At 41.8% G+C, this 15,385-nt stretch overlaps 1 protein-coding gene across 1 annotated transcript in view; it reads left to right on the forward strand.

The window, feature by feature from the left end:
* The window catches only part of ofcc1 (orofacial cleft 1 candidate 1), a 217,375-nt gene that overhangs the window by 120,363 nt on the left and 81,627 nt on the right, over positions 1-15,385 (forward strand). The window contains exons 18-20 of the mRNA XM_034166227.1: positions 1,866-2,118; positions 2,610-2,773; positions 14,080-14,239. Coding sequence (XP_034022118.1) covers positions 1,866-2,118; positions 2,610-2,773; positions 14,080-14,239 — 577 coding nt within the window. The remainder of the gene's footprint in view (positions 1-1,865; positions 2,119-2,609; positions 2,774-14,079; positions 14,240-15,385) is intronic.

Here is a 15,385-nt window from a genome sequence, read left to right on the forward strand (position 1 = left end):
TAGTGACTGGGGGAACCAAAGGGGAGGTCACTCGGGCCCTTAGGTTGAAAGTGCACATGCGCAAAAACACTCAGCCTTATATATTTGAATCACGGCCCACTCACCCTTATTTTCGCAGTACACCTGGTGCTCAGATCAGGTAGCAAGCATGACTACTTACTATGTAATAGGGGCTGGCTAGGGTGGACTTTGATTAGAATCCGAATGCCCAGTGTGTGCCATGTGCAAGTTAAGGCAGACAAGAGCAAAAGATGAGTGGTGACAGTACTCTCAGTGAGGTGATGTAATGTATGTGAAACACCAAAGCAGAAACCTCACGATACAACATACCAGGACAGACAACTCATAAACAAGCAGTGACAGTCACAGCCTGTTGTGTTAGTGAAGATCCATATACCTATTCCAGGACAGCACAGTCTTAATCGCCTTGGGAACACCCAAAACTGAATTGTGGTGATGGCCACGAACATCAGGCCCTCCACGTACAGAGACCGAGTTAACTGCTGAATATCTGGTCACTTCTGTGGTGGTTTGTGCCAAGACCCAAATACAGAACCTTATATGACATGGACCACTCTGTCATGACAGGAGCAACACGGGTGAGTGCACGTACCTTGATGGAATGCAGAACCCCAGGGGAAATAAGGAGAACAAGGACAGCAGAAGGGCCCAGGGGCCAGGGAGGGCACCCACTAGGGCCACCAGAGTAGCCCGATAAAGTCCCATCCCAGATACACCCACCCCCCCCACCCCCACGCGCACCATGGAGGTACAGGAAGTGCGGGAAGTGTGCAGGGCACCAACAACACAGGGGATGAGAGCCGAGGAGCCAACATGCACAAACCCCAAGCCCATGCAGGGACTGCCGTGCAGACGAGGGTGAGATCCAACATCCCAGATGAGTGGCAGAACCAACACACCCAGAGCCGAACCACAGGAGAAAGATCCCCACCCGAGACTCCCCAACACAGCCAGCAGGACTCGCCATGCTCCTGGTAACCCAGCTGCCCCACCCTCCCCTGGACCACACACACCAAAACCCAATGTCAGGGGACCACCCAAGTGAGAGTGAGACAGCATCCCCCAGCCAAAAGCACAGACCCCCCCCCCCATCAGCAGTCAACCCCCCCCCCCAAGTGACATCAGAAGCGCCCCACCACAACACCCACCACCCACCCATGGCACCCTGGGTCCCACAACCTCCAGGGTAGGACCATGAGACCACAGTGGGACTAACGGTCCCCAAGCTACACCAACACCACCGATGTCCCCAGCCACGAAAGCACTGGATTGAAATCAAAGATTTAATCTAATTATAACTACATTTACTGATACTGTAATATTTCCTTTTCATTGCAAGAATTACACCTCACATAAATTATGGCAAAATAAGAGACTAATGTCTTTAAGCTCTTCTCTTTGTCATCAGGTAAGGTAATGCTGGTGCTCTAACGGGAATTTTGGAGTGTTGGATGTATGTTTGCAGATGTGCTTCAGATAAAACACCAATGGACCTCTTTTGTCAGATTAATGGACAGAATCTAAGAGAAGCTTCACACTTGTAGCAAATCAGATGGAAATTAATGAGCAAAAACTGGACCTCTCCTCTTCCATCAGTGATTCTACCTCCTCCTGACTGATGGGAAGATTAAGAAACTCATGAGGCTTGCTGTAAATGGACATTCTTACTTGCAATAAAAAGTTTTCTCTCACAAAAGTGCAGGTATTAGTACCGTCAATGTCATATCAGTTAGATTTTCATACAAATGAAGGACAAGCACAAATTCTTATGCACATGTGCACACAACATGATTTGCCCAGTTTACACACGCATGCACGTGACCCATCGTTTTCTCTATTGCCAGATTCCAGTTCCACGCACACACGGTGGACCTCATATACCAGAGTTCTTTGCTCCACACCCGGGAGGAGCTGGCGATGGTGGTGGTGGGTCCCCTGACCTTGAACGCAGTTACGTTCCTGCTGGTTCTGATCAGATGGGGCTGTCAACAGATATTTGGCTCACTCCCTTCCTTCACGTCAAAATTTATCATTGCTCAGGGAGTGTGGACAGTCCTCGACCCCCTGGCAGTCTTTGCAGTGGACGCCGTCCTCGGGGTAAGTCGCTTAAAAATAACTTGGACACTTGTGCACTTTAAATAGTAGTTCACTTTATCTTGGCAAAGTGACTTTAGATTACAAAAACAAAAAAAGGGGGAGGGGGGAGTGAGAAAGTAAATGTACAAGGTTAGACGAGCGTCAGTTTTGGCAGAACGTTGGATGTTGTGAGTGAGTGCTGCCAAAGTGATTTCACTTCACAGTTGTGACTCATTTGACAAGATACGATTTATAATTAAATATTAATGCATTATAAAATGGTATTTCTGTTCCTGTTATATTTTTTGCATTAACTGGAGAAAAATAATGCAGCGGAACACCAACTGAATGTGATATGACACAAAATCCTCAAGCTATCATGTCATCCTCATTTTACGTCTGTCCAAAGAGCTTTCCCGTATTGTAAATGTCCATTCAAATACATCCGACAGTTACAGCATGCAGATATGTCTGTTTTCTTTTTTCTTCTTTTCTACTCCTCTCCTCCTCAGCGTCTTGCCTACAGCCCTGACACTCCAGTGGGGGATGCAGCCAAGCTTTTCTGGCATTTTTATAGAAGTGACCAGTCTGGTTCAGCCGGGGTGATCATCACCCTGTTCCTCTACGCAGTACATTTCCTGCTCTCTCTCACCATCATGTTCATTTACCTTCTCAGGTGAGGGACTCGGCAAACGGACATTCTGTTGAAATGATGTATTTAATATATTGTCATTACAACAAATGCAAGGAGATTGTCCCACCCAATCACCTCAGACAAAAACACAATTAATCCACAATTATTGAACATAATAATGACACACATCAGAATTAGAACACCCATACATATACATTTGATTGTTTATGTAGGCTAAACTTTCAGACAGTCCGTCATCCGAATTGAGGTTCACAAATGTGTAACGTTCAGCCCAGTCTCACGTTTATTTATTTATTTTTGTGCTCCCATCACAAAATGATTCAAATTTTCACAACGGGTTTCTTTTTTTTTTTACTCTCTATTACTAATCCTACACCCCACCCCACCCACCCTAACCATAACCACCCCACCCCCCGCTTCACTTTTAATTTCATGCAGCCATCACGGAATGAATTAGAATTAATTCGTGCTGCCGTGACGAAAATGAGGCGCTTTTCGTCACAATATCACAAACCAATAGATTAATGTATTTTTTGTGCTGCTGAATCACGACTTGCCGTGAGACCAGGTTGGTAACATTGTTTCAACATGATTTTGTTGATGTGACTCCAAAGTGCAATCAGCTATCTGAATATACAAGGGTCAGCTGAAAAGTTTGCCTCCTGCAAGATTATTTCAATAACAAGCGAGATATTCACATGAATCACATATCTTCTGTACATTTGGAATGTCCTCTATCAGGCAGTGTCATTACTTTTCCACATAGCCACCATCCTTTTCCACACATTTACGCCAACACATGACAAGTTTTTTGGATCCTGTCAATGAAGAAATCAGGTGTCTTCTCTTGGCACCAGCCATGCACAGTTGCTTGCACCTCTGCATCGATAGTGTAATGGTGTGCCTTCAGGTGTTCTTTCAGCTTGTTTAAAAAGAAAAAAGTCAGAGGGCACCAGATCCAGATTGTAGAGCACGTAAAATCTGAGCCACTGCAATGCATCCTGTGGTTGTCGACTCATGTGGATAAGTATTGTCGTGCTGAAGAATTTCCAGGACGAACCCTCTTCAAGTGTGTACACAGATTTTGCAAAATATCCACATATTGGTCTGAGGTGATAGTGTTCCAAAAAGTCTGGGAGGACTATGCCATTACACTCACACCTGATCTGTAGCTGTTCATGGGCCGGTCATGCAGACACTTTGTGGCTTTATTTTTGCACTTTAAACTCCTTGCCTACCTACTGACTGTACTGAACTCCACACAGGCAATGCCATAGGCAGCACTCATTTGTCGATGAATGTCCACCGGTGCACAACTCTGCACCATGAGAAATGCTGTTTCAAAAGAATGCACATATATGTTGCCATTCTTTAGCAACTGCATGAGCTATGACAAAGGTAATTCTGCACAAGACAAACTGCAGGCAAAAAATGTTTGGTTTAGCAATAATTAGTATGATCAAGTTTTATTCTTGCACTAGTTTCACTTTGATTTGTTGCTATTTACTGAAGTGATCACTTGAACGCTAAACTTTTGAACCTGTCCCACTTCAGTCTCGGCTCTCCACACAATTAGTGGCACTGCAAGGTCGTGCAGGAATAGATCATAGATGATCCACAATCAGATCCATCCCCCCCCCCCAACACACACACACAACATGGTTTGGTATGCTTATGACTCATGGATTAATTCCAAAGTTTACATAATACTGTATAATACCTGTTCACTGTCATGGTGAAATATTTTTAAGGTAATAATTGTGTAAATCTTGTTGCACACTTGCAGTGAAATCAAAAATAGTTGTGCATTTTACCTCTCATTTTGACTCAAATGGTTCATTTTGACCAAACGTCAGTATAAGACAAGATGGGCAGCCCCATTGTGTTGTCGGGAAATGCTAAACCAATGCTTAACCCTGACGATGACCTTAACCATAACCTTAACCATAATGAAAGCATAGATCACCATTCCCTGATGATGTGGGAGTAAAGCACATAGTTCTGTGTGATGTCAGAGAGGAATGACTTTGCTGTCAGAAATCACATCTCCTTGCCCATCGCTAGATGATGCTATGGGGCACATCGTGATGGAATGGGTCACTGACTAAATGTAAAAATGTGACATGTTGGGAGTGAGAATGTGTTAGTAGGCTGGGCTTGTGACAGCCTGGTGCAGGCTTGGCGCATATCTGGATCCAAGCATGGAAAGAATCATTGTGAAATGTCAGGAGTTGAGGACAGACTGTTTGCCTCATTCTTCCTGTGCCACCCTGAGATCACGGTGCTGAGCGCCGGTGAAGCAGAAGTGGCTGTGGTTCCACTCCAGAAAAAAGACTTTTCCTGACTTTTTCCAAGTAGTGCTCTACCTGAAAAGCAAAGCTATACCTGTCTCCCTTTTTTAACTGATCGAAATAAAAATTGCCTGATCTGTGACTAAGACAATTGCACCCCTACCACTGGGCATGCACTCAAATGTCTCTTACCTGTAGCTGCTACCACTTGGGAAATTACTTTCACACCTACAGCACCATTCAGAAATTCTAAAGGGTTTATACAAAGTAAATGGCATGTTTAACATACTTTCAAGAGTAATATGCCTTTACTTTTGCATATACCATTTATACTCAAACACACCCATAAGTCATCAAGGGTCAATGCTTATATTAAATGTCATTTTATAAGCCTACATCAGCAAGACCATAATGGATCTAAACTGGCTTGGAATCCCAAACTATCAAATATCTACTAGTTGTGGGTCTAATTTTTGTGTTTTCATAATAATGCTTCTCTTGTGACTTTGAGATGTGTTTCTGACATTGCTTGCGGCTGAAAAGCATTGCAACTGAGTCTGTGTGCAGGGAGCAAGCTCAAACTACACAAACAGGGACTTATCATTTGGGTATTTTTGATTGACGCTGCCTGTAGGGACACTCCGCCAATGAAGTGGAAGACCCTTTTTGAAACACCCTGGTCCTCACAAGCCTTGTATTCTCATGCAACCTTTTCAAAAATAACCATCCTCCCACACAGCTTTGTGCCTGCTCAGTCCCAACCACTGTCTTCTCCCTTATGTCAACAGAAAAGCACAAAAACCAGCAGAAAGTGAAAACAAATGTTGACCTAATCCTTGATTTTATAGCTGGATGGAATTACGTATGCAACTATGCTTCAACCTGCTCATAAAAATTTACACACAGATGCACACACACAGTGTTATTGGACATAAAAGTGCAAAACACACATGCACCACACAGATGTCCTTTTTCAATTGGCTGGAAAATTGAAAACATTTGTTGTTCAAAAATTAGATGTGATTTGATATAACATGAATATGTAACCACCTTCCGATTTGACTGTTTAATACGATTGGTATCACTCTGAGTTTATGAATATATATTGTAATGGTCTGCAAACACATGGTGGTTAAAGACATGGACTCTGTCTAAAAGAGAAAAGTCACTTTTCTATAGTGTTAATGATGCATTCACATTGTTAGCAGTCCCAATTCTATTAAAACAATAAAAAAAAAAACACTGAATTCTTAGATGAATTTGGTGCATTCATCTCTAACTTGTCAACTAGTGTAGATAACATTCTGATCATTGGTGACATTAACATTCATATAAATAAGCCTTCTGATCCCCTCTGCAAATCATTTATGGAAATTGTGGATGCATTAGGATTTTGGCAATGCATTCGGGATTCGACGCACATTAGTGGAAATACCCTGGATCTGGTTCTCGCACGTGGTATTGCTGTCACGAATATTGACATCATGCCTCTTACATCAGTGGTGTCTGATCACTCACTTATTAAGTTTACAGTTTCGCTGCCGTGTTTAGTGGAACAACAACCTTATATATCACTACGGCGATGCATCAACTCCTCAACTAAGACTGAACTCGAAGCTAGACTGCCTGATGTCTTAGCTTCACATTTACCCACAAATACCCAGTCAGTAGACAGACTTGTGGATAGTTTAAACTCAGTGCTCAAAACTACACTCGACATAATTGCACCACCTGTGTTAAAACCGCGCTCCCCCAAATCACAGTCACCTTGGTTCAATGATTATCTGCGTGACCTCAAGCATAAAGCAAGAGGTCTAGAACGGAAATGGCATTGTTCAAAATTAGAAGTATTTCACCTTGCATGGCGTGATGCTATCTTAGACTATAAGCATGCATTATTGGTTACAAAGCGGACTTACTACTCTGATTTGATCAACAAAAACAAGCATAACTCAAAGTTATTGTTCAACACGGTGGCAACACTTTTGCATGGATAACCACCTGTAGTTCGGTCTCAGCACAAGATTTCCTGGATTACTTTGGGAAGAAAACAGAAGACATCAGGTTAAACATATCCCGGCATGCCTTAATCCAGCCAGTACACCCTGCTATTGATGTGGGCACCACTACTGAGGTATTACCTAGATTTACAGAATTTGACAGTATCTCACTAGGCATGCTGACAAAACTCATAATGTCAACAAAAAGCACAACCTGTTTATTTGATCCTATACCAACAAAACTGTTTAAGGACCTGTGGCCCACTCTTGGGCCGAATATGATGGAAATTATTAATCTTTCTTTAACTTCTGGATCTGTTCCTAAATGTTTCAAATCTGCAGCGATTAAACCATTACTTAAGAAACCTAATCTTGACCCTAGTGTATTGACAAACTATTGGCCGATATCAAATCTATAATTTTTCTCTAAAATTCTGGAAAAAGTGGTGTCACGGCAGCTCGTAGACTATCTTACTGAGAATAATCTCTTTGAGCCACTGCAGTCTGCTTTTAGAAAATATCATTCCACAGAGACGGCTCTCACTAAAGTGGTGAATGATCTTCTGCTTACAATGGATTCGGACACCACTACGGTTCTGTTGCTGTTAGATCTCAGTGCTGCATTTGATACAGTGGATCATCGTATTCTACTTGATAGGCTGGAAAATCATTTTGGGATTACTGGGAGTGCCCTTGCATGGCTGAGGTCATACTTGACCAGTCGTTCTCACTGTGTTTTGTACAGTAACACTACCTCTAACCTTAGTGACATGAAATTTGGGGTTCCACAGGGATCTGTCTTAGGCCCCTTGCTTTTCTCCCTTTATATAGCACCCCTTGGGCACATATTGCGGCGTTTTGGGATTACCTTTCACTGCTATGCAGATGATACTACATGTCGATAACTGCTGGTAATCTTGTTCACATAAAATCCTTAGAAGATTGCCTTGCAGCAGTGAGAAGTTGGATGTCTAGAAACTTCCTACTTTTAAACTCTGATAAGACTGAAATGATGGTTCTTGGGCTAGTGAGACATCGGCATCAATTTGACCAGTTAACGCTCAGCCTTGGCTCGTGTGTCATACATCACACTGACAAAGTGAGGAACCTTGGAGTAATTTTTGACCCTTCGTTGTCCTTTTGCCTCCACATTAGAAATATTACTAGGACTGCTTTCTTCCACCTGCGAAATATAGCGAAGATTCGTCCCATCCTGTCTATGGCTGATGCTGAGACCCTGATCCATGCATTTATCTCTTCTAGATTGGACTACTGCAATGTTCTATTTTCTGGTTTACCGCAGTCTAGCATTAGGGGTCTCCAATTGGTTCAAAATGCTGCAGCCAGACTTTTGACATGAAGCAGAAAGTTTGACCACATTACACCCATTTTGGCATCCCTTCACTGGCTTCCTGTCCCAGTGAGATCAGATTTTAAGGTTCTGCTACTAACCTATAAAATTATTCATGGACTGGCACCCTCCTACCTAGCTGACCTAATTAAACCTTACGTACCGGCCCGGGCTTTACGTTCTCAGGGTGCAGGACTACTTTGTGTCCCTAAGGTGAATAAGAAGTCTGCGGATCACAGAGCTTTCTCTTATCGTGTCCCTGTTCTGTGGAATGATCTCCCTGCGTCAATAAAACAGTCAGATTCTGTGGAGACTTTCAAGTCCAGACTTAAGATGCACTTATTTTCCCTTTCATATGGCTAGCATACTGGTACAGTTTTGTTTTACACTTTTTATTCTTTTAATTCATTTTATTAGTAATTGGAGCGGGCCGCGGCCTCAACTTTACCTAAATTCTGGGTCTTTTAGTGAAGTTTAGGGCTAGTGGCCGGCGATCACCTTAGTATTTCCCTGTTTTTCTTGTTGTTTAATGCTGACAAATTATACAGTATTTCTTGTCTTTCTGATGCCTGATTCTGTTTTTTCTCTCTGTTTAAGGTGCAGCTCCATCCAGAGATGGGAGTTGTGTTCGTGTTGGTGATCCTCCTGTCCTGTGCACCAATAGCATTTCTTGTATATTTGTCCGTGAATTGTTCTGTGAATTGTTCTGTAATTTATGTTTTGTAGCATGGCCCAAGCAGAGGGTCACCCCTTTGAGTCTGGTCTGCTTGATGTTTCTTCCTCAGAGGGAGTTTTTCCTTACCACTGTTGCTCTGGGGTTTGGTAAGGTTAGACCTTACCTGTGTGAAGCGCTTTGAGGCAACTTTGTTGTGATTTGGCGCTATATAAATGAAAATAAATTGAATCGAAATTGAATTGAATTGAACTGTAACAATGTACATATCAATAGGACACTAACAGTAGAGCTCTAAATGAACTCAAATCACATTTTCACAAACCTCAAACTTGCATAGCATAGTTATTAAAGTGTGTTCTTACAGCAAATATTTCTGGTGATATTGTTGAATTTCTATTTTCCCAGCACCATGTCTGCTGTAATCAAACTGAACATAACTGTCTTCTAAGACTGACACAGGAATGCTATGAACCATTTTATTATATGGCTATGATGGTAAGTCCACTCTGGCTGATTTCTGGTCTGATATAGGAAAATATCAGATCGGTTACCATGATTATCGGTCTGAATCGGGTATTACTTTCATTACAAACCAGAAAGCAAAAAACACTATTAGAAAAACCAAGTTGGACATGAACATACTCCATAAATATCTAAACATTGGAAAAACACATAGATTGAAAGCTTACCAGCTAAGGACCGGACCACCTGTTAGCAAGTTCTTAATGGAGGTGAAGAAAGTGAAACCATCCAAGACCAAAACCATCAGCAGCTTTCATATTCCGACAATATCGTAAGTATGTGTGTGTGTGTGTGTGTGTATATATATATATATATATATATATATATATATACACGAGGGCTGTCAATAAAGTATAGGTCCTTTTTATTTTTTCAAAAACTATAAGGATTTCATTCATATGTTTTTACGTTAGACATGGTTGAACCCTCGTGCGCATGCGTGAGTTTTTCCACGCCTGTCGGTGACGTCATTTGTCTGTGAGCACTCCTTGTGGGAGGAGTCGTCCAGCCCCTCGTCGGAATTCCTTTGTCTGAGAAGTTGCTGAGAGACTGGCGCTTTGTTTGATCAAAATTTTTCTAAACCTGTAAGGCACATCGAAAAATTAAGCTGGTTTTCGGTGAAAATTTTAACGGCTGATGAGAGATTTTGAGGTGATACTGTCACTTTAAGGACTTCCCACGGTGCGAGACGGTGCGCAGCGCTCCCAGGTGCCGTCGTCAGCCTGTTTCAAGCTGAAAACCTCCACATTTCAGGCTCTATTGATCCAGGACGTCGTGAGAGAACAGAAGTTGGTTTCAGCATTTTATCTGGATATTCCACTGTTAAAGGAGATTTTTTTAATGAAAGACGTGCGGACGGATTGCAGCGTCGGCTCGCAGCCGCCACGACGCTCCGCCACAGGAAAAACACCTCTGTTGGAAGCCTTAAGGACAAGTTGGAACATGTCCAGCTGTTAAACAATTTCTCATATACTCACTCCACTGAAAGCCATCAAAAGCCGCCTGGATTTTACAAATGGTTATCAACACGGAGGTGTTTTTCCTGTGCCGCCGCGCCGGCTGCGTCCCGTGCAACCCTGCGTCTTTCATTAAAAAAATCTCCTTTAACAGTGGAATATCCGGACACCGACAGGCGTGGAAAAACTCACGCATGCGCACGAGGGTTCAAGCATGTCTGACGTAATAACATATGAATGAAATCCATATAGTTTTTGAAAAAAATAAAAAGGACCTATACTTTATTGACAGACCTTGTATATATATATATATATATATATATATATAGGCTCACACCATTTAACAGACAAACACATTCAAACAAATATCCAGTGACAAAAGATAACCTTCTAGTTTTTATATAATAAAAACAGTGTATTTCTTTCTTTGTTGTCAAGAAGAAGGCAACAAAATACAACTGCGGCTAATAAATTTCTAAAAAGTGAAACTCAGGACTCACTGAGGTGTTTACCCTCACACATGACCAAATTTCATTAACAGCTGGAAATGTAAGAAAGGCCTGATTGAAGTAATCAATTTGAGATTGCCAGGAAGGAGAGAGTGCCATCTAATTTCAGTAAGCGGACGCTTATCGGGCTCCAGCTAAATGGACAATATTAAAATAGCAGCCACAAATAATGACTTCTGCCACTCAACCAGCCACATTTGGTTGAATGTAGGCTGAAGCAAAGCTGACAATTTTATGGGTTACAGTTTCCTGTTATTTGCAAGGAAGGGACTTCAACAGAACATGACATATTTCTACAAAAAAAAAAAAGAAAAAAAAATTCCCTGTATGGACAGAATGGACTGTTATCCCTTTTAAAGAACCCAGTCTCACGGCAGTTCGTGGCGGCATTACAAAAAGCATGTTAATCTATGGATTTGTGACGGGGGCATGAAAATGGGGCACTTTTTGTAATAGGGCAACAATTAATTTCATGATATGGCACCAAATGTGGGGGGATCTGGGGGGGGGGACGTTATGGTTAGGGTTTGGGGAGGGTCGACCCTGATGCTATGGTTATGGTTACAGTTAGGAGGATTATAGGGGAGCATTATAAATATCCAAATAAAAAACCGTGTCATAAAAATCGGGCGCTATTCTCGGGCACAAAAAAATGTGAGACTGGGCTGCTTTTAAATTACATTTTAGGGAGGCTTTCTTCACTGGTTGGAAAAATACTTAAGGGTTTTGTTTTATTTTACTTCACAAAAGCCAAAAGTGATGTGATGAAATGATTTGAAGGATGACAAGAAAGTACCATGTTCTAGCCAGTTCTTGACAATCTTCACAGCTGAAGTTCACCACTGGTTTGGAAAGCCCTCTGTATGGTATTTATTTGTGTAAACTGAAAGGATATGTAATGGGTCTTCCTGAAAAAGGACTGCCCATGACACATTCAGTCAGCACTGAAAGCATGTTACAGCTAGTAGGTGTAGCTGGTATGAGCTCTTTTACCTTATTTTGTTGCAGTCATGAAAGTGTGTGCCCCCATCAGCATAAGGCAACAAAATCATCACTTTTACAGACAAATGGCTGACACCGCACAGACTGGTCTTGGCCATATAAAACAACATCCAGTTTGTCAGTATTGCTCTGGTTAGCAGCAAAAGTTTAACATTTTAAATTTTTGACAGCAAGTGCCGTCGCGGTACGCGGCTGCTGTGGTGACATCCAAAGGTGGCAGCTGACTGTGTTTTGTCTTTGACAAGGAGGAAAAACACACAGTGAGAGCTGGATTATTTAAGTGCAGAGAAATTTCTTTAAAAAAAGACCTGAAAGTTCAGCTATAATTTGCCATAAGGTGCATCTGAGATGTAAGCCTAGATGTGATATTTTGTGAAAGAAAATCCTTCTCCGCTCCACTTCATAACTGCTGATAACTGCTGATACAAAATGCTAAACATGCACTATGCACAATTTCTCCAATCACAGCCACAGAAGCCTATAACTTCTTCTGGGTTGTCTGGGTATCTTGGTGGCTTTCCTCACTCTTGCACAGTCACTCAGTTTTTGAGAACTGTCTACTCCACACAGATTTACCATAGAGGGCCATACTGTTTGTATTTCTTCATACCTGATGTAAAGTACAAGATATATTGACTTGTCTGAAGAAAACTGGCAATAAAACAGAATATTTACAGGCATTATACCAAAAGGGCCCATTACTTATGCAAACCATCATCTTGGCTTTTATATTTGTAATTAATTCATATCACGTTGTAGAGATTTGCTTTCAGTTTGAGTTTAAGGAAGATCATTTTAGAGGAAGTGATGGTCTAGTGGTTAAGTGTTGGGCTTGAGACCAGAGGATCTTCAGTTCAAATCCCAGCATGAATGGAAAATCACTAAGGGCCCTTGGGCAAGGTCCTTAATCCCCTAGTTGCTCCCAGTGTGTAGTGAGCACCTTGTATGGCAGCACCCTCACATCAGGGTGAATGGTCCCCACACTGAATGATGAAAGTTTTATTCCTACAGTTTATATATATATATATATATATATATATATATATATATATATATATATATATATATATATATATATATTTTTAAAGGCACAGAGATGGTGATGAATACCTCAATACCGGATAAATGAATGAGAAGCATAATTCAAGTGTAGGATGAAAATAAATGCAAGCTATTCCTGTGTCTGAGGTCAGGAATCTACACACATTGCTCTCCCAGGGGTGCTAGGGAATGATGCTGAGTTCAAAGCGCCACACTAGCTTTTTGTGTAAATCCCGCCTCCTTGATGTTGGTTTTATTTGAGAGTTGATTACCCTTTGACAAGCTAGAATCTTTGTGGAAGGGCACAAGGTCTGCTGGATTTGATGGCCAGCCAAGGCATTTGTTTACAGACATGGTGATTCTTTTGGGGGGTTGGCTGCATGCACACATGTGTGGCCAAAAAAAAAAAAAAATCAACTTTGGTGAGACGTGCTCAACTGAAGGTTCGAATCAATACAGTTTCAGCTGTGCTGAACATTTACTTGTGACTCAGACTGGTCTCTCTGCAACCACCACGACCAAGCATCTTCTGTCTTTGAAGCTTATTGAAGAAAATCCCAGGATCTGACTCCCACACATTAACTGATGTACAATCGTGCAGACATACAGCCAAACACAGACCTCACTACAGTCAGCTGGTGTTAACATACTGCCTCCCACTCACAGGCCAATATGTTTGAATTCCTTGTGCTTTTTCTTTGTATTTGAACTGATGTATTAGCCCATAGAGTGCTACACTGAGAATATCCTTCATACAATCAATACAGTGTCATATTTTCTTCCAGCTCATTGGGATTACCATGCTTTCCCCATATTGTGTTTATGCTGCAGAGTTCCATAATTGTGAGCGTTAGCAATTAATACACTGATCAAATTAGCAAAAAGCAGATGGTTTGCCTTTCTTGACAAATAACCATGAGTTGTTTTCACATAGTTGTGATTCAGTTTATTGTCACATCTTTTCCCATCTATTTTCCAGATTCCACAATGATGGTTGTATGCTGGATGTCTATCAGAGGCTCACAGCGAAAGAGGGGGCATATTTCGTGCCTCAAGACATGGAGCTGTCCAATCAGGAGTTAAGCTACATTGTCAAGAAAGCCGAACAGTGGCGAGGTTTCAATGGGGAGAGGCGGAAGGTAAACAGCAATGCAATATTCTGTTCTTAAAAAGCTTAGTATCTAATTGGGCTAGTGATGGTTCACATAATGAACAAGTGAGCAAAAGAGATCTTTGATACTAATATGTTAGAGTGGTCTCTGAAAATCTGCACCTCCAATTCTCAGTCCATGGTATGCTACCAGATATTACTGGATTGCTTCATCTTGGTTGGGAGTGACTTGTTGCCAATGGTTAAGGGCTTTAAGGATCTTGGGGTCATCATTGTCAGCAGAAATTTAGGACTGGTTTTCCTAAGTATAGCACAGCATGTTACTAGGAACATGGCCTAGGACAGTGGTGCGCAAACGGTGGTACGCGTACCACCAGTGGTATGTGAGCGCTCTTTAGTGGTACGCGGGGGAATGTCATGATTTTCCACATTTTTTTCCACATTTTCACTTAAAAAACAATATCGGAAAAATACAATGCATTATAAATACAACGTTTCAAACTAAATGTGTAGCTTGAGATAATTAAAATTGTGTCTTTTAAAAAATATTTGTTGCAAACGTACTCTGCTTACATAGGCACATACAGGCTGCATGGAATCATGGGATCACTAGCATGGGATCACTCACTTCAAATTGCTGGTGCGAGCAGGAACAGAAACGTAAATGCGAAGGGTAAATAAATGTAATGTTCTAATGTCGAAATGAGTTTAAAAGCGTGGCTAAGTGGAGAGAAAAAGACAGAGAAAAGAAAAATTTCAGATCAGGATGGAGAGGATATTGGTTCGAGCAGTGTGGAAGCAGAACCGAGTAGCACTACTTCAAGTGCTAATGAAAGATGCAACGCTGACCCTGAAATGCCAGCAGCTTGTTCGAACAGAAAGTGCCGCAAAGCTGCATGAAAATATGACCCAACATATCTTGAGCTCGGGTTCTTTTGGAGCGGGGCCGAGGAAGAACCAAAGCCACAATGTGTTGTGTGTTCTGAAGTACTGTGCAACGACTCAATGAAACCAGCCAATCTCAAATGGCACCTACACACTAAACACCCGACTTTAAAAGACAAGCCGGTGGACTTTTTTTTAAAGAAAACGTGACGAGCTGAAGCAGTCAAAGTCCGCCATTCATTCCTGTACTGCACCCTCAGCCGACGCACAGGAGGCTTCCTACGAAGCT

The sequence above is a fragment of the Thalassophryne amazonica genome, chromosome 1, assembly GCF_902500255.1.
Source record: "Thalassophryne amazonica chromosome 1, fThaAma1.1, whole genome shotgun sequence".
Classification (NCBI taxonomy): Eukaryota; Metazoa; Chordata; class Actinopteri; order Batrachoidiformes; family Batrachoididae; genus Thalassophryne; species Thalassophryne amazonica.